Source organism: Mauremys reevesii, linkage group 4 (assembly GCF_016161935.1).
Source record: "Mauremys reevesii isolate NIE-2019 linkage group 4, ASM1616193v1, whole genome shotgun sequence".
NCBI lineage: Eukaryota > Metazoa > Chordata > Testudines > Geoemydidae > Mauremys > Mauremys reevesii.
In genome coordinates, this window is record NC_052626.1 from 28,332,934 (window position 1) to 28,353,763 (window position 20,830).

General features: G+C 40.6%; 1 protein-coding gene across 1 annotated transcript; it reads left to right on the top strand.

Moving 5' to 3' along the window:
* Nucleotides 1-3,886: 3,886 nt before the first annotated feature.
* On the top strand, nucleotides 3,887-18,928 carry SERPINA10 (serpin family A member 10). The gene is made up of 5 exons (XM_039533474.1): nucleotides 3,887-3,976; nucleotides 9,241-9,975; nucleotides 14,006-14,279; nucleotides 15,627-15,774; nucleotides 18,342-18,928. The coding sequence occupies exons 2-5, from the start codon at nucleotides 9,267-9,269 to the stop codon at nucleotides 18,531-18,533; spliced, it is 1,323 nt and encodes a 440-aa protein (XP_039389408.1). The 5' UTR covers nucleotides 3,887-3,976; nucleotides 9,241-9,266; the 3' UTR covers nucleotides 18,534-18,928.
* Nucleotides 18,929-20,830: the final 1,902 nt, after the last annotated feature.

Here is a 20,830-nt window from a genome sequence, read left to right on the forward strand (position 1 = left end):
TGCTGAATAGACCATAGAAGGAACTCGATTCCTTGCAAGCTAGTGTCTTGTGTGTGTACTGTTTCACTTAACCTAATAAATCCTAAAGTTGTTTTATCTCTTATAGGATTAGAAATGCTGTAAAAACAGCAGTTCAAACAGAAGTTAACCTTGTTTTTGTATGATACCCAGTATAAATGTTGCTCAAAGGGCCAACTTTTGCTACATGGGCAAAACTCTCAGTAACAATAACTGCAGAGTCAATGGGAAATGCACGTGTGTTGCCGAGTCCATGATTTGCCCAAAAATAGGCATTGTGGGAAGGGAATAGGTATGTAAAGCTTGGTAAATAGGTTTTCTACAAGAAATGGGGCTGTTGTTCCGTAGCATTCATTAAATGCATGTATTTTCAGTATTGGTTGGGTAACTTCCAGGGTGAGATATTAGTCACAAGATTCCCCTCGTGGCAGTGCTGGGGCCACCCCATGCCTGACCCCCACACACACACTTTAGTCCTTCATAGCGTTTAGATGTGTATCTCCCCAAAATCTCCATATCCTTCTCCTCGAAATTAAGAGATGCTGCTGGGAATGGATATTTAGTAGTGATGCTGATCTGCCTGGGATCAGCCAGACTGCAGGGGTCTAAGGTCAGATGAGTTCCATACTCTCTGTTTTAGTGAAACCCAGTAAACTCAGGTACTTTTAAAGCTTCTGCTTCCATTGGCTTAACAGACCTGATTCACCCACACAGCTGCAGGAGGAAGTAGAAGTTTCACACCAGCTGGGGCTATTACAGCAAGGGAAGCACGTAGCTTCCCCCGAAAGAAGGGCAGGCAGTGTTCAACACTGCCCTCTCTTGGTGGGTTCCACCATGGGAAGGCAGGTTTAATTTAGAGCTGGGTCTTCATAGGAGCCTTGCTGGTTGAGGCTGCTCAGACAATGTGCTAAATTAGGGCATAATCCCCGTGTTCCCAGGGGACACTCTCAGGCTGTCCCCTCACCCATGTTTTGGTTTTCATTGGCTACCTGCAAAGCACTGGTGGAGCAGTGATTGTGACTGCCATGCACCACACCGGCCCCCCCGGTTAGACTTTCTACTACCACCCACCTTCCATTCTGAGTTAAGCTTGCAGAAGCTGGCTTCAAACCAGGATGAATCAAGCCTATTAACTATAACTACTGTTTAGTGTGCAAAAAAAATTACCAGATTAATAGCCTTGGAAACCAAATTGCTCCAGCTATCCACAGAACAGGAACAGCCAGGGTGGTCATGCTTAATAGATTTAAAGGCCAGAAGGGATCCATACGATCATGTAGTCTGACCTCTTGCATAATGTAGGCCAGAGAATTTCACCAAGTGATTCCTGCATCAAGCCCATAACGTCTCTTTGAGCTATAGATAATTAATAATAATAATAATCTTGACCAAGATCTGTCTTTGAAACCAGGGGCCTGAATTGGCAGCTATTGTATGAGTGGAACTCTCTGACTTTAGTGAGAGATCTGCATGTAGAGAGCTGCCTGTGTGAGCTCTGCCTCATAATATATACTGTGTAAGACAGCAGAGAAAGGCAAAAGTCCAAAGAACACCAAACTGTATGGGCTTCCCAGCTAGGAAATAAGGATTCCAGTGACAACTGCCAGCTCCATGTGGACTTAAAGAATAGGAAGCTGCCTTCAGCTCCAGCACCTGAATTTTGTATTGAATTGAACATAGCTTAATCAAATAAATTACTATGAATAAAGTAACGTGCCTTTCTACTCCCAGGAAAAGCATTGTCAGATTTTAATGAGACACTTTTATCAGTTGCCAGCATAAAATTACAATGTTATTGATGTGTACACGGCCAATTATACTACATTAAACTATCAGGTTAAAACTGTGCATGAGATATTTCTCCCCTCTATTCTGTAATTCTAAAATCTTATAGTTTAATGTTGCTCAAAGGGCCAACTTTTGCTACATGGGCAAAACTCCCACATCTGTATGTGAATACACATCTTTCAAAAAGAGCCAATAGGATCTGATTGGTTTTAAGGCAATTTGGATAATTGTATACCTCAAGTTCTCTGAAAAACTGAAGGGGCCTATAAGCAAGATACCAACAGAGCCACTAAGAAGTCTGTACCCAGCTGTTGAAAAGACTAAGAATACCTTTTGAGTGGAAGAAACGGCATCCCCCTTACAGATGATTAATTGGTTGGATACATTCAAGAGATTGTATTAGAAACAGTTTTATGGATGTTTGTGTGTTTTGGTTTATATGCTATGGGTCTATTTTACAGATACTTTTCATATTAACATTTCAGGGAGAAAAGCTTAGATCTTTACAATCATCCTGGACATCTGTTGTATAACTGCCTCCCTACTTGAACGGTTTGTTTCATCAGCAAATATGGCTGTTGGACTGGGATTAGTTCACACACGTTACCTAACCCTGACCTTTCCCCTCGATTAACATCTTTACCTCAGTTTACCTGATCAAGGTCCATCCGGGGGCGGGGGGGGGAGCTAATGGTTTGCCTTGAGCAGCTATGTCAAGGTAAAAGATTTAATCTGCATCCACACTAGGAAAAGGTCCTGGTTACATAACACATGAAATGATGGTCATGTGAGAGAAGATCATGAGCCTGTGAGTGACATGCAGTTAGTTGATTCTGTGTGAGCTGGGACACTGCTTGACCTGCCAAGGGCCAGGGATCTCGAAACTTTTCTCCAGAGCCCTGGCACAGAGGCAGTTCAATGAGCCACAAGGATTTGACCTCACCCTTTGCAACTAGGACCATGCACTAACTCAGTCACCCAGGCTAGTCTGTGATAGCCCTTGCTCATGTGCCAAGTGGCATTGTATTCCTTAAGGAGCTCCGCAGAAGTCTACAAAATCAATGGGGCTGCTGGAGGTGTCAGGGACTACTCAGCCTAAGGAGGGGTTTTGCATGTGAATATGGAGAAAGACAAATCCAGCTGAACTCAGAACACAGCCAATACATTTTACAGCAGTCAGTTTTTCTAAGAAAATGGTCTTTGGCAAGTTACATGTGGCCCAGAAAGGAAAAGAAAGATTAAAAAGTTACCTAATCCTGCTTTCCTCTCCCTGATACATCCAAATCCCTGTGGACTCTTCAAGCTTTCCTTTCAACCACACCATACCCCGCAGATTAGATTTAGAGTATTAAATACCTGCAGGGAACTGTTCTCAATCTGAGCCCTACAGCCCTTACTCAAGCTAAAGTCCCACTGGCTTCAGTGGCAGTAGGAATCCTGGAGAATAGACAGCAGGATCTGACCTAATACTAAAACCAGTGTTAGCTTTGTTGGGGGAAAGAGTGCTGCATGAAAGCTGGGCTTGCTATTGTACACACCCAACTCCCTCATCATCCCATCTCCCCCACCACCACCCATCATTACGCACATACATAAATGTACAGAAGGATATCACAGTGACTTTGCTTTCCTCTCCCTCCATCTCTCCTATGCTGGAGGAAGATTTCTTCCATGCAGTGCCAGGGAACTGGAATTCCAAATCTACTCTCTGTATCTGAGGCCTGCTTCTTTAGGGGAAGATTTCCTAAAGGCACAGATAGGAGTAAAGCTCCCAGCATCTATTGACTCCCACTGGGAGCTGGGTACCTAACTGCCCTACGTGCCCTATGGCACTCTCGTCTTAAATCAGGCCAAACTCCCATTGCCTGAATAAGACAAAGATCAGGTCCCAGGATAGACAATCAAATCTGTTAATTTGAGAGTGCAATAGTATTGTCATTATTTTATCGATCAATAAGACGTTTATTGGAACATGGCCCTCCACTTATGGGACACTCATCTTTCACTGTGTACCAGCAGTTAATATATAACCTACAAAATCAGAGCATTACACTTTGGAATACCAAATATTTGCTGATGACCTTCATCACTGGACAGTCATCATTTAACTTTGTTTTGTTTTTTTTAAGTATAGTTGATTGAGAAAAGTAACAGACGAGCTGCCTTGTTGGTAAGATGGAATTGTTTAACTGAGAATTTTAAATACGTATTGGGGCGGGGGAAGAGGAGGGCAATTATATCTGCATGTTCTTTACATTATGCAGTGTTTCAAGCAGGAGTAGATTTTATCTGTATATTGAAATTTTATTTTAATTTAAAATGCTATAATGTTTTCAAGGGGAAACGTTTTAGTATGAGCAAAAAGCAAGAAACCTCCTGCTGTAGATATGTTGGTACTACAAATCATTCTAATCCAAAGTTTATACCAACTTTTTCCTGCTTTCATGGTTAATAATTGTAATGAAATGTGTCTTCTGTTCTGCAGTGTTAAAAACTGAGATCTTTGGGAATCCAAAACAATGTTTGAACTTCACATTCTGTACAAATGCAAGCTTTTGTTTTTACAATTTAGACAACAAATACATAATTGTTTCCAAAGCTTCTTCCGCTAAGTTCATATATTTTCTATGCCGTCCAAAAGCTTTGTTTATCAGATGGTTATTGATGTTGAACAGCAAAACTTTTGTAATTATATGTCTAAAATCCCAAACTGGCAATAGACTATTGTCCAGCCGTGTGCTCTTTAACAATGTTCCCAAGTCAGAGGGAGTTTTGTTTTTTTGAGGTCTAGAGAGTCTTTCCCTTCACTTCAGCAGATTTTGGATCAGGCCCCAAGCAAAAACTTCACTCTTCAGTTCCCTGCCAAGCGCTGAATCTGGAATAACATTACAGACTCTTCAAATAATGCAGGGAGCATTGTTATCAGCTACTTTATCTCAGGGCAATTCAAAAGTCTAGACACTAGCCTCAGCAGTAAAGGAGAAGCTGGTTCTCCACTATGCTTATTAAACATTTGGGCCTGATCCTATTGCTATTGACATCAGTGGGATTGTTGCCATTGACTTGTGTGAAAACAGGATCAGTCCTTCTAATTGTGCATTTTATAAAAGGCAGATCTTGCCAACCCCTCAGTGGCAGAGGGCTCTCTGCCTACCACAGAAATGACATAACATGGCAGGATTCATCTGGTGTAGGAAGAACAGGATACCAGGACTGGATGGAGGGAGAGCATACACCAAACCTATCATAAAGTCTAATTCCATAAGGGCCTCTATCTTTGTTGCCAAGGACGGGGCAGAGGTGGGAGGAGTCTAGGAAGATCAGTCACTCTGTTCCTTCCCATGTAAGGGGCGCATTGCAGGGGCAGAGGTACGGCCGTTCTGTAACTACAGTAGTGGCCAAGGAGCACCAGTGCTGTACAGGGAGCTGGAAGAGAATTGCTTTCCCCAAGCCTTACAAAATTCATCAGTGCACATTTTGGCTTCTTGGGCTTTGCATGGATGCATGGTTTGCCCCTTGCTAATGTAAAGAATAAAGTAGGTTCGAACAACTGCAGGGAGAGTGAGATGAGAAAGCTTTTCAAGAGAAACTAAGGCCATGCTATACTCAGGAGGTTTGGTTTACCAGGAATTCAAGTAACCTTTTAGTGTGATGGATTCCCCCTCTCCCCGACCCCACCCCTGCCACACTTTTTACTTGACCTTTGGCTTCATAATCTCCAAACTACAAATCCCACCACAGTACTGGAGACTCAGGAAATTTAGCTCAAGTTTTAGGCTTGTATCAAAACCAAGTTTTGCCCAATTTTCAGTTTCAACATTAAACTTCCACCCAACTATTTGTACCCTAGATGGAGACTTACTTTTGGTCTGAAGATGACTGATCAGAATACATTCATCCTGTCTGGATAATGCATTTAACCTCCTCATGAAATTTTCCCCAGTGCAGATGGCCTTCACTCGGATTACATGAGATTTGAATTGTGCAGAGGGTCTTGAGAACGCTTGTTAGACCAGAGTGAATTTCACCCTAACCACTTAATTCAAATGATAGAAGCAATGTGATCACATCAGCTAATTATATTAACCATAAATGACAGTCTGCCAACAATTAAGATATATTAGAGCTCCAGATAACACATGAAAAGCAAAATCTGAGCCCAAGTATTATGTATGGGTCATAGACATAATAAATGTTTAGTTTAAAGGTGAAGTTAAAAGGTATGCTCTATAGCCTGGTCCAGTGATAGCACTGTGCATAGCCATTTATGGAAATAGACTCTATTCTAGGACTACGGTTCCTGCTCCTTGGACAAGTAGGGAAGGTAAGTGCTGTGGAGGTAGCATATTCAACCCAGGCAGGATGTGAGAGTCACAATGCAGCCCCCTGTTGCGCAATCCAGGAATTGCATTGGTGGGTTTTTGAGGGCCCCATGGTGAGCTCTCCCTGTGTGAGAAGAAAGGGAGGAGTCATACTCCTTCCTGTTCCACTCTCTCAGAGGTCAGTCTTAGGACTATTAGCAAGAGCTGATCTCAACTCTTGGGATGGTGCAGAGGGAAAGAAGCAGTCTCCAAGACAGTCCAATCTAACCTAGGAGAGGGGTTTCATATTTTATATATTTGGGATTCTAGTAATGTTTAAAAAGGATAAAATGGCAGGAGCTTTCATGACCCACACCTAGTACAGCTTTAGTCAGTGTGTGATGGGCATAGGGAATTCCACTGGGAGTGTAGATATAGTTAAAATAAATATAAAATTGGTGGAAATGGTTTTAAGTCGTATATTTTAAATATTTTCCACATTTTACATGTGATTAGGAAGATGCATCACATTCAACTATTTCATGGTCTCTTGATTCCTTCATTATAGCCCCTCTGGGCTGCCATCTTGTACAGAATGTAACTCACTATTTCAATAGAGAATTGACTGCCAAATGTGTGCTGTTACTTTGTGCCCAGATATCTTACTGCTCACATGAAAGTGCCTTTTCAGGGCTTATGCCCACAGACAATTACACATCTTGATGTAGGCAATAATGAGGGTTTGCTGAACTCTGAATTTATGGCATTCAGATAATGCCAGATTTGTACATAAAATCATAAAAATGTAGATCTAGAAGGAACCTCAAGAGGTTACCTAGTCCATCACATATTTCTCTGGCCATATGACAAATACCAAGGTATACAATTACCATACTCTGGTGTTAGAGATCAGATATCCCTTAACCACAAAACGTCTATTGGGGCTGTTCTTTCCATCTAGTTAACTAAAAGCCTACTATTTTAAATGATGGCCCTTTTAACAGAATCAATCTTTTCATACCTCTTCTTCATTCTTATGATCACTCTTATACAAAAGGAACTGGTGCAGAATGAAATTTCAAAGGGCACCAGGTCATTTTTCTTTCTAGCCATCCTAACAGAGTTTGGAACACTCTTCTAATTTCAGTGGGAGGGGGCGGGATTTCCTGTCTGAAAATAAGAAAATTCAAAATATTGTATAAAAGTGATATTCTATCCTATATTGTATGGGAAACAATTCACACTTTGCTTTTACATTTGCTCTGGTTATTTTGCATGTTCAGTGTCTTTGATTTCAATACACAAATGGCAATTACACATGTAGATGGAAAAGTTATGCATCTATGTGATTTATGTAAGCAACTGCCATTTTCACATGCAAATTTTGGATTTTGCATGAGCAAATTTGGATGTTAAATTGGGGCCTTTTTGAAAATTTAACTTTCTTATTGCAAGGTTTTACAGAACATGCCTCTGCATGAATGTTGCTTAGAAATCACTGCATGTGACAGAATAATAATATTCCAAACATAGAGTAAGTGTCTCCCTCTCAGTCCATTCACAAGCCCACTTCACTTATCAAATATTGTTTTGTAAGATCCAGTGAATGCTGAAATGTAAAAGAATCAGAGGTAACACTACACACAGCCTGGGCACCACTCTGTCCGCAAGAATAAATAATCCATGTCAGATGAATGAAAAGTGAAAGGGAGTGATGAATTTCCTTACCTGTTTGCAATGGTATTGGATTCTCAGTCCAGGGCCTCACAATCTCATCATAGCTCAGCAGACACAAAGCTACCTCACTCTTGCTGTCCACCAACCAGGTGCTCAATATTCAGAGTGACTATTCAACAAGGGAGGGGGCATTATTACAGACATCATGAAAATCTGGAGTACCTGTCATTTTCCCTCCTCACTGTGGGGTTTTCTTAGGGCAGAGCCATTCCACAACACAGTCAGTACTCACAGCTAGAAAGAGTACCCTTACTTAACAAAATAGCTGGCATTGGTTCCATGGTAACAATAAGTCTTCTATTATCCTCCAGATGGATGTAGGGGTGTGTGTCTGGAAGGGTCATCAATATTTAATTCCTTCTTGTGCTATTGCCATCCTGTCTCTAAAACAAAAGATTTCATTTTCACACGCTTGCAAGGCTGAATTAAAAAGTAAGAGAGGCATGGAGCCTTCTCTGCCTTATACCAGTCTTGCACAATCATCATTCCTTTGGCTTCAGTAGAGTTACTCCTGGTTTACATGGGTGTAAACAATCAGAGGAAAATCAGGCCCAGGACCACTGGCCCTTTCAAAATTTATTATTCATGTTTTGCTTTTCTCCTAACTGAAAGTTTCTATGTAATTGGAAAAAACACTGACATGTCATTCAGGCTAATTTTCCATAGAAAAGGAGGTCTAAGTTATTCAGCAAAACCTCTAGTAATTTTTCAAAGGATTCTAAAGCAATTTGAAATATAGAACTTTTGAATTCTCCCAATCACATTTTTTTCAAAGTATGGTCAACTCTCAGAGTTTCTCATTTATGGGACTCAGAACTAGTGGTTACAGTTTGACTTTTTTAGTATACATTGTGCAGAAATTCAACGCTGGTATTTTTATACACACTGCATATTACACACACTAGCCCTTTCATTGTCAACAAGGTATTTCTCTCTCTACATTTGTATTCATCACATTAAAAATAGGTAGCTCTCATTGACTTCAGGTGGAGATGAATATGCCTCATCTGAAAATTTGGACCTACTCTTTTAAGATAGGCTTCAATTTAACATAGGAAGATTAGTGAGGGACTTTCATGAACTGTTTAGCATATGAAGTGAGCCCCTTGCTAAAGGTCATGACATCTCTTTTGCACCCATTTTGAAAGAATGGAGATTTTTCTTTCCATTACTTTCACTTTGACTTTTGATTTGGGCATTGGCCATTCAAACTTTACATTGTTGGTGTGTAACTTGGAGGTTCGGGGGATTGGTGAAAATTACATGGTGGAAGGAACTTGAAACCATTTGGCTATATCCATGACCTCTTTATCTGGAACCCAGAAGCAAGGTATTTTCAATTAAAAAAAGAAAAATTGTCATTGACTTTATTGTTTCTTTTCACTTTCTTGACTAGAAAGCAGCTCACTACTGGACTCCAAAATGAAAGCAGGGATTTGCCTTCTTCTCTTATGTGAAGTGTGCATTGAATTAAGCACATCTCTTGGCAAGCCTGGAAATCGAAAGAAAGATAAAGAGAAGAGTTGCTGGCCCAATCATGAGAAAGCACATAGCACTATGGACCAACTTCTGCATAGAAGCACGGCAGAGCCATTTGCCAAGCAAGACTCTCTAGAGTTCACTCTTTACAACCTCACTGAAAAGAATACGGATTTTGGATTCAATCTCTACAGGAAAATAGCACTGAAGCATGACAATAACATGTTCTTCTCCCCGCTCTCTGTGTCATTTATGATGGCTGTCTTCATGCTCGGGGCTGAAGGGGAAACCTACAAGCAAATCGTTCAGGGTACAAACCTCCATCTTTTTCAGGACAAAGAGAATTTTCATCCATTGCCAGCTTTGTTTAAACAACTGAAAGATAACATCACAGAGAATGAAGAGCTTGATCTGCAGAGAGGTAGTTTTTCTTTTATTCAAAAAAATTTCAGACTCAAGGAGCCTTTCCTTAATCAATCCAAGCAGTACTTTGATATGGAATTCTTAAGTGTGGATTTTCACAACTCCACCCACGCAAAAAATGTCATAAATCAGAATATTAACAAGAAGACCAAAGGAAAAATCCCAAAGTTTTTTGAAAAACTTGACCAGCATGCTAAAATGGTTTTTGTGGATTACATTCTCTTTAAAGGTAACTATTGATTTTATACTGCAAGTTCATCATTTATAAAAAGACAACAGGCAAGACTCTGTTCTCAGTTACTTTAGTGTCGCTCCAGAAAAACTCCACTGGGATAAATGTTGCTTCTCTAGATTTGCAACTGAGCTCAAAATATGGTGCAGAACATTTGTGCATCAGGCAAGTCAAGTAAATCTGTCGATGCTACTGAGTTCACTGCAAACGGGGTCTGCACATATGTCATATACCCATTAGAACTGAGTTAGTAATTCAGATACAGTGATTGTGGCTGGGAGCTTCTCCTTTGGGGAAAAGCATTTTCAAAGATACAGTATTTCCCCATTGTCCCCCATTAGATTTCCTTTTTTTAATTAATTTTTTTAAACCGTAAATGATTTGAGTGGTACTGAGAACTGCCTTGAATGCTGCAGAGCTCCATTCTCAGAACAGCTAAAACACAGACAGAGGCAGTGAAAACTTCCTCTCTGTACCATGTTAACTTGTCGTAACCCTTCTCTGAAGGGTCCATCTTGAGGGCCAAGAAGGTTGTTCAATCTCCCTTTAATCCCTGGGCTCCCTGCCAATCAGAAAACCAGCATTGTGGCGTCCATTGTAATGATAGCTGTAATATGGGCATATGAACTCTAGACACTGGGCTGAGGGCACCAGTTCATTTCTCATAGAGTGCATTGGTCAAGGCAACACAGAGTTTCCCCATTTCATACAAGAGTCTCTGTGATCAGGGAAAAGAACCACACCTAACCCCATGAGAGGACCTTCCACATGTTGATCTGGTGCATCAGAAAGAAATTATCAGAATCTAGAAGGTCCTTAGCTTGGCAGGAGAGGTGCAATCAAACTAGGAAAAATAAGCACAGCATGCCAAAGTTTATTGGCTAGGGCCACGTAGCAGACCCAACTAGGCTGCGGAGAAGCAGACTCTGCAGAGACTTCCTATCCCCTCAATGAGAAGGGAGCCAACTGCCTGTCACACAACAAGGCTCCCTGATTACACAGCAAATTAGCTGTCCCAGGACAGGAGTTCAGCTCTTTTCTTTCAGTTTCACTTAGCCAAAGGAGGCCAGCCTGGGCCCAGAGGCCCTGGCTGGAGTTTCCCCTGGAGAAATCAGTGATTTTTCAGTCCACCTTCAGGTCTCTGAAGTCATCCAGTCCTTTTAGGGATGAAACTCCTATAGGAAGCATTATGATGGTGAGGACTCTGCAGGTCATGGGTATGCAGAGCTATCACATGATAAACTTTGGTCACGGTAAACCTGCATCAGATCTGGAGCAGTAACCTCAAGCTTTCCAGAATTCCAAGGCACACTGAAATATCACCTCTCACATTAAAATGCTGCAACCTGGCCCAGTAATCCCATTTACAAGGGTGCATTTTATTGTGGTGTTTTCCCCAGTAATGCTCCCCCAGGTCCTTCGAATGAGCAGAGAAGGGAAACTTTTAATGTATACGCTGTCAATTCAAGACATTGTACTACTAGCAAAAACTAAAATAATCCAAGATTGTCCCTGGTGCCCAGAATATGCATGAGAGAAGAGGAAGGACGAGTTTCCAGTTAAATAGCAGAACTAGAAGAAACAAGAGGTCAGATCCTTGGCTAGGTCAAGGAGCACACAGCAATTAGCTAATGCATCTCCGACACACAGGGGAATTCTCTGCTGATGGACAGCTGGTGTAGAAGCTCTTGTGTCCCTCCCCCTGCAGTCAGTAGTCTCTGAATTCTAGTTGAGAAGGACCAGTCTTTTTAAAGGACACCCCACACAACAAAAATAGTGATAGTCCACTCCCCTCAATCACACAAGAAGTTGGGTCAATTGACCAGGACAAAAGACAAGAGTGCAGGGATAGGAGTAGGGCAAAGGGGGAGCAGAGAACCCCAGACCATGCCCACTGCTCCAAGAAGAGATCAAGGGAAACACTACCTAGGTGCACGCTCAAGTGAGGGAAGGAAAATGGCCCCACAGTGTGGTTTCCTTCCTCCTTGACATATAAATAGCCAGTTGGGACAATGCCAAAGGGAGGTTTCTAGATTTAGTTGGGCCTTGCATCTGGTGCTGTTTTCAGTGGCATGGACAGAGAAAAGGAGGTGTGGCCAGTATAATGTCTCTATGCTGTCCCAATCCGCAGGAGTAGTTTCAGCCACTTTGGGTCATGAGAAACTATTTAACTCTGACTTGTGCCGGGGGACAAGTGCTGCACTTAGTAGTCCCAGGATCATGAGAGTGAATGAAAAGCCTCTGGCTCAGAGTACACTCTCTCTCTAGGACAGCAGCATACAGGGAGTTCTCTCCTTCTGAAGAAAGAAAACAGATGCAAACTTAAAAGTAAAACAAAACAAAGAAGACCGAGCAGAATGTTCCATGGTGGAAGTTCAGAGATTTCTGCTGTCTGGTATGGGGGCTCATCTTCCAATAGCTCAGAACAAGGCATATTTTCCTTGAGATGGGGGAACAGCTGAGCAGCATCAGTAAAATGGGCTAAAAGGAGATTTCCCAAGAGTTCAATGTTATTGTACTGACAGCTTAGTACACTCATTGGGACGTAGTCCGAGTCTGGTGTGTAATTCTGTTTCTTTTATTTGAAGAAGAATGTAATGAAGCCCACCCAAGACACAGAGATAATAAGTGGATTGGCTAGACTTACATGTGAGTAGAGATACCCTGATAATTTACTAATGAGTGAGATATTAAAAAACCTAGACAGAGTAACAACACTGGGACATTGAGTTTTGGGAAAAGACAGTTAGAAGACAACCTGTTACTAAAAGAAATGCAGTGGGGAGAAAGCCTGAAAAAGTGCTATGATTTACACCAGACTCCAAAAATGGCAAGGTCAGGCTTTGACTGCTTTCTAGCAGTAGCAAATCAGGGATGAATGCCCATGAGGGAGAACAGTTTGTCAGAAGCTCCAGTGAGTTTGTATAGATTTGTTGGCAGAGTCCATGTCTAAGTACAGCATGCTGGACAATTTAGGCGTCAGCAGATAGCAACAAGCACCATGAATTAAATTCTTTAAGTGAATTAACCAGTGCAGAGCATAGCACATAGGTATAATATACCTATAAGTCAAGTACTGTTTACGGCGGCCAACGCTTCCACATGGACAAGGCTAATCCCAGGTAGAGAATGGTGTAGTAGTCTAGCCTTGAGGTGACAAAAGCATGAACATAAGAATAAAAGAACGGCCATGCTGGGTTAAACTAAAGGTCCAGTTAGCCTAGTATCCTGTCTTCCAAAGTAGCCAATGCCAGGTGCCCCAGAAGGAATGAACAGAACAGGTAATCAAGTGATCCATCCCGTTGCCTTCATCACTTCTGCCAATTCCCCATCAACAACCAACCATCTTTTATCAACAGACATCACTTGTTTCTTATTTTGACTGAACTCACCCCAGCTGGATTTCATCCAGATCCCTTTCTCTGCCAGTAATTGAGATAGGAAAGAAATGGAAAGGAAATGGGAGAAAGAAAATGCAAGCCTTAGTATCATTAACATATATAGTGTACAGTCATAGCACTCACAAGGGAGGCAGCCTACTGTTGATGCTCCATGAATGAGAATGTATGGAGGTATCACTTTAAAAAGAGAGTACTGAATAGGTGGAAGGTGGAGGTGGAGGTGGAGGTGGCAGAGTCAAGTAGCATTTCTGCAAAAAATGGATGATTATATGGTACTCAATAAAATAAAGGAATATTTATTAGTTTGGAGCCTGGGGGTAATTGACCACCTGGACAAAGGGACAATGAGGAAAATATTTGTTGATCATGTTCCTTCCCCTCCATACCTCTTGAGCCCAGGTCTGTTTATTTTGTGTGGTTTTGCCCTCCTTTGCTGTAAAAAGTTTTGAAGTATGTAGGCTAAAGATATCATAGTTGTCATCCAGCCATCCTATGCACAAAGGGCCCCAAATCCTACATGACCATATAGCAATGGATACAATGGGATAATATTTTTAAGAACTTCAGAACTGTTACCATGAGGAAGTGTGAGTGTGAATAATTATTTTCTTTCTTTCTTTTCTAAGGCAAATGGCTGCACCCATTTAATACAAGGTTCACAGAACTGGAGACTTTCCATATAGACAAGTATAGGAACGTACAGGTGCCCATGATGTTTAAATCAGACAAGGTTGCCTCAACTTCGGATAAGAACTTAGGATGCATTGTGCTAAAACTTCCCTACAGAGGGAGTGCACACATGCTTATTGCCATGCCGGAAAAGGAGGGAGATTACGCTTCACTTGAAGACCACATAACAGCAGAGCTTGTGGAATCATGGCTTAGAAACATGAAGACCAGGTATAGCGTCACACAGACATCCTGATGATACTAACATATTTCATATTTACTGAGGTAAAAGAAACCCACTTATGTGCTGGTTTCTCTGTGGAGTGGCATCCTAACAGAGGCGAGGTCTTTCCAAATCCCCCAAAACAGAACCTTTGTGCATAAGAGTGGTGTAGGGCTCTCACTAGAAGCCTTCATTTAAGACTGATTCATCTCCTCTATACCACTAAGAAATGTACGTCTCACAAAGCACAGTCCAGCCTTTCCAAGCCCAAACATTAGGCCCTAACCGTGGTCTTCAGTTTGGCACTTCCAGCCAAAATAGCATGGATAACCAGTGTGTGCAGCTTACTCATGAAGGGATTTCCTACTTGGGCAATGAAGCATAAATACAAATATATTAAATAGGTTGAGCTATAAAAATGTAAAAATAAATTAATCTCTTCATATGAAATGTGATTCAGTAGGTGACACTCTTTCTCCTGATTCAGGATTGAATTAATCAATGCCTCATCATAGAAGTGGGGATACTGTGCTGCAGGAAACTAGAGGTTCTGATCCCTTGTGGCCCTGACATTTTTCATAAGAGAGAAAGCATTAGCCCTGCTGTCTTTCCCAAGTTGTTACACAGGGATTTACATTCTGTCTACCTAGAGTCCCCTACATTTCAACTATTCTTCAGTTCTTGCCCTAAACTGTTGTGTATCATGTTGTGCACTGCTGAATTCGATCCCAGAGCTGGTTGCATTTCAGTATTACTTGAAGTGACCATTATATATCTCTTGTCTGCCTGATACAAGTGAGAGACAAGGTGGGTGAGGTAATATCTTTTACTGGACCAAGTCCTGTTGGTGAGAGAGACAAGCTTTTAAGAGCTTCACAGAGCTCTTCTTCAGGTATCAAGCACTTGGAGGCAAACACGAGACTCAAACAGAACTTCTCTCCCCCTGAAAATGTCAGTTTGAGTCCCATGTGCTTGAGACTGAAAGAAGAGCTCCATGTATCTCAAAAGCTTATCTCTCCCACCAACAGAAGTCGGCCCGATAAGATATTACCTTAACCACTCTTTGTCTCTCGTATCCTGGGAGCAATATGGCTACACCAGCTCTGCATCATACAAGCGAGAAAGTTGCACTACTTTTTATAGGGCATTTTTAGATCCTCTCATGAAAGGTTAATGAAGAGCAAAATATTACTGAATGACTCTTCTAATAATAATTACTAAGTATATTCTAGGATAATGAGACAAGCAAAATTCATGGAGAAAAATCAACCCTGTGATAAGGACATTTTTCTTGTTCCAAAATTAGGACTTTTGCAGTTTTTTCACTATATTACCAGTATTTATGTTTGTTACAGAAAAATGGACATTTTCTTCCCAAAATTCAAATTAGACCAGAAATACCAGATGCATGAACTGCTTCAAGCTCTTGGAATTAAAAACCTGTTCACAAGGAAGGCAGACCTGAGTCAACTTACAGATCAAAGATTTGTAAAAGTATCAAAGGTAAGACTTACAAGCTGCTTCTTGTTATTTATTTTTTGTATTATATTAGTGCCTAGATGGCCCAGCCAAAATCAGGACCTGGTTGTGGTAGGTATTGTACAAATACAGTGTGAGAAACAGTTCCTGCCTCAAAGAGCTTACAAAGGATCAGGTGACTTGCTGAAGGTCTCAGAGCAGAGCCAGGAATAGAACCCAGGATGCCTTACTCTCACTCCATTAAGAGCAAGGCCGGCTCCAAGCACCAGCCCAGAAGCAGGTGCTTGGAGTGGCCAATGGAGAGGGGCGGTATGTCCAGCTCTTTGGCGGCGGGTCCCTCACTCCCTCTCGGAGCGAAGGACCAGCCACCGAAGACTGAAGCGGCGGTAGTAGTGCTGCAGATTGCGATTGCGGCTTTTTTTTTCTTTTTGCTGCTTGGGGTGGCAAAAACCCTGGAGCCGGCCCTGATTAAGAACCACATTTTGACTTCTCTTGCACAAATCTGCAGGGGGAAGCAGTGGGAGAGGGAAGTTTGGAGTACAGCTGGGCATCATCTTTTACATGAAACATTATTTCAGCAAAATGTACAGATTTGGTGACACTAAAACTTTTCACAAATGTGTGTCAACTCCACCAAATTGTTCTAGTTAAAAAAAAAATCAGAAAAATATCAAAACAGTTTGCTTCATCATTTTCAAAAGAAAGTGTTTATGTTTTTCAGTTCAAAACAATTTTTAGTTTCAAAATTTCCTGTAATGGTACTTAAGAATCAGAAACTTTTAAAAATGGTGAACATTGGAAAAAGGGTTGTTTAGACTCAAAACAAAATTATTTTTGGCTTTGTGCTTCACCAAATTTTCATTCTCAAGTTGATCCAAAACAGGTTTTTTCATTTTTATTTTTTGGAATTGCTAGCAAACTGACAAGTCCATTATTCGCCCAGCTCTGGTTGAGACTTCCTCCGCCTCTTTTGTACACCTGTGCAGAGAACCACCACAATCCATCACCATCCAGCAGTAAGAGACATGCCAAAGAGGACAAAACATGAACCTAGCCCTACCCAATTCCATACCAAATGGACCACTGTGGTTCTCATATGTTGCACCCTTTTAAAGAGCATAGTAGTTGCCTTGCCAAATATATAAATGTAAAAGTATTTAAACTATGATAGCTTTGTACACTGGCCTTAATCAGAAAGGTTATTTCATATCCCAAGAGTAAAAATACAGAAGATAAAATAGCAGATGTTTAGTTTATGGGCTATTACACCATTTAAAGTGTGTAAATCAAGTTGAGAATGTGCAGCATACTCTTCCCCTTGCGCAGATACCAGGAAAAAGTGTATAATCCAGAATTAGTTGGCTAATAATTTTATTATAAAACAATCTAATTTTAATAGCAGCTGTTAACTGATTTTAAAAGCAATTAATGCGCCAGCTGACATAGGGCCATTGCAGAATTACTAAATGTTACTATGTGAGTTACATTAGTTCAGAAACAGATTTAGGACTTGAACACAGTCATCAGAGTTTGGTATTGGTGATGTTAACACCTTCAATTGTCTTTATGTCCTAGACCATAAACTAACCATGACGCTTGCAGACACAGGCTTAAGAACTGAGGACATAGCTAGATGCATAAACTACAGAAATAAAGGGGAAAGGGTCAGATCCTGCAGCGTATTGAGTGTCCTTAATTCCCAGTGATTTTGGTGGGAGTTGAGGAAAAACTTGCTAACTATAAGGATAGTTAAGGCCTGAAACAGGTTAAAAAGGGAAGTTGTGGAATATCTGTCATTGGCGGTTTTTGAGAACAGGTTAGACAAATACCTGTCAGGGATGGTCTAGGTATACTTAATTGTGCTTCAGCATGGAGGAATGCACTAAATGACTTCTTGATGACTTTTGATCTCCCTTCGGGTCCTATGTTTCTATGATTTTATAAACACTTTCAGAATGCACAATATTTAACCAAGTAAAGCCTTTCAATGTTTGTGACTAACTAAACTTAATCAGAAACAAGCTAATTAAAGAAACAAACAACCAGAACCACTAATAGACATTTGCCTGCGTATTTAATCATGAAACGTAGAATGTAGGGTCAGCAGGAGTAGGAACTGAAGGCTCATTCTAGACATTGTTAGTTAAATCTGAAGACTGTAAAACAGATTTTGTGGTCTGGCCAACCTGGGCTATGCATGGATTTGGGTTATGGAAAAGAGTGGCTAGGAAAAGTGGCTTGAAGATCAAATGTTCAGTCTTCATTTTTTTTATAAGGAAGTTACCCTGCCAAATTATGCATATAGAAATTGTATAACTGTTTCTAGAAATGTATCGAGGAAGCTTCTTAGGCTCTGATCCTGCAAAGTGTTCAGATGGACTACGACAGCTGTGCAATCACACTGGAGCCAATGAGGCTCTGTGTGAGTGCAGCCATCAACTGCAAGATCAGAACCTCACTGTGACCCTCAATCCCTGGGTCTGTATGGCAGAGGCCTGCCACACATTAGGTGTTTGGAACTTTGATGACTGTTCTCCACATAAGGAGTCTCATTTTTGGTGTTTATAATATTGTTCTCTTTGTGTTATTAGATTATCCAAAGAGCAGTAATTGAAGTGGATGAGAAAGGAACTGAGGCAGCAGCTGCTAGTGGGTCAGAAATTACTGCATACTCAATGCCTCCTACCATCAAAGTGAACCGGCCATTCCTCTTTATGATTTATGAAGAAACTTTCAAAACATTGCTGTTCATGGGCAGAGTGGTTAATCCTACAGAACTGTAAATGAAGACCATAGTTTCTAGTCTATTTCTGGTATATTCCAAGTTTTTTTATTTTCTTGAAACTATTACATTGCATTAGTTAGAACTGAAAACTTGCTAGATATGAAAACAGATTTATTTCACATCTCAAATCATCAGCATGTCCTACTAAATTATTTTTGTTAATGCCCAAGCGGCAAGATTATCTAGTTGAGGCAATAATTGTGACAAAATAGAGATTTGTTCAAAAGCTGCATGTTATTTTATATATTTCCTAAAGTACTCCTTCTGACAGCCATCTAACGGTAGGTTTAAGATTACCTATTGTATACTATAAGAATCAGTTCAAATATTTTACTCTGAGCTAAACTAGATATTTCTGTATATGTGCAAATTCAATAAAATGTTTGAGGTAAAAGATGCTAATTTCTGTTTAATTTTGTGTTTAATTCCCCATTGTACAACAGAGCCACCATTTTGCACATTTCACATTCACAGAAAAAATAGTTTCTTACAGAAAAATTATCAAAATGTAAACAAAAAATTTAAAGTTTATTTAAAAAATGCGGACAATATTTACTTATGGTCCAATAGGCTATACTATCAACTCGAAAATAACATCTTGTAGAGCTACCATCATTAAAAGTCTCAAAAGCATGAACTTGAAAGTCCCAAATTCAACATTTTAATGATAGAATTCAGATATATTTTATTTAGAGATAAACCTGAACGGAAACCTTGGATCCAAACATCCCAAAACATTTAGAAAGTTCGCATCCAAACACTGCAGTTTGGCCTACTTTCTAACAACATTCTCTACTGCAATGAGAAGAATTAAGGGCCTGCTCCCACCGTCATCAGTGGAAATTTTGCCATTTACTTCACTGGGAGCAGGGTCAAATTTTAAGCATTGGTTCTATCGGCACCATTCTTGAGAATTTTGTTTACTTCTTACTGTGGAGAAATAGCAAGCCTATAATTAAGGTTACATCAAGGTTTTCAGTTCAGTGAGCTTATTCAATTTTATCAAATGCATCTTAGCTTCTCAGAGCACACATATGTAGTCTAATAAAAGCACATTTAAACTGGCCTTTTTACAAATGATAAAATATTTCCAAAAGATAACTTCAACAACAGCTAGGAAAGCTGACTCTTTCAGTTCTATTTTGCACCACCAAAACTGAGTCCCTGCTGAAGTACACTGCCATATTGTATCACCTAGATACTATGGTAACGTGCACATTATAAATTGATTAATCTAAAAGTCTTCTACATAACTACTAAACCAGGTAGATTGCTGCCTGTAGTAAGAGACAGCAAGCTTCAGTAAGGGAAAATAACTCCATTCACAGACTAGAGGCACTGAAATAGTGAAAGGAAAAAAACATTTAAAAATGTGTATTTCTGAGGGCTCAATGCAAAACAAGAAGCCCAGTGATTTCAATGGGACTAGTCAAGGAAAAAAGGACAGCAGTATCTCGCCTTCAACTAGTATGTTTTAGTTATATAATTACACCCTACCTGTGTGTGTGTAGAGCCACATATGGCTCTTTGGATTGCTTCATATGGCTCTCATGAAGTTAACAGATCCAAGTGGAACTCTTCTTCTTCTTCTTCTTCATGTGGTCTTCCGGAAAGCTGCCCGAAGTACAACTGAGGCATTTCCAAGATTACTCAGCTACTATGATGATGGGAGCCATAAAAGTACCTACACAGATGTAAACAGACAGATTCATCCACAGACAGGCAGGCAGACACAGACAGGTCAATACACAAGGCCAGGAAGAGGGGATGGTGAAGGGGAGAGACATAGAGGGAAAACACTATCTTCCTGCCAAAGAGCAGCATCGTTGATGAAAGGAGAGAGGGAAGAACATAGCCATCAGTCATGGAAAGCCACATAATAATCATGGCTCAACCATCTCCTGATATTGCTTCGTGATGTTTGTGTTGTTGTTACCACTATTAAATGTTGATCAGAGTGGAAAACTCAGAACAGACTTTTCAAAAAGAATATGTAATTTACAAGAGCCTAACTCAGGCATCAGAACAAATACTGCAGACTTGAACCAATCATAGAGCAAAGAAATGTAGGGCTGGATCGGACCTCAACAAGTCATCAAGTCCAGCCCTCTACACTGGGGCAGAATCAAGTAAATCTGGACCATCCCTAACATGTGTTTATCCAACATGTTCTTAAAACCTCCAGTGATGGGGATTCCACAACCTCACTTGGAAACTGATTCCGGTGCCTAACTACCCTTATAGTTAGAAAGTTTTCCTAATCTCTAACCAAATCTCCCTTGCTGCAGATTAAAG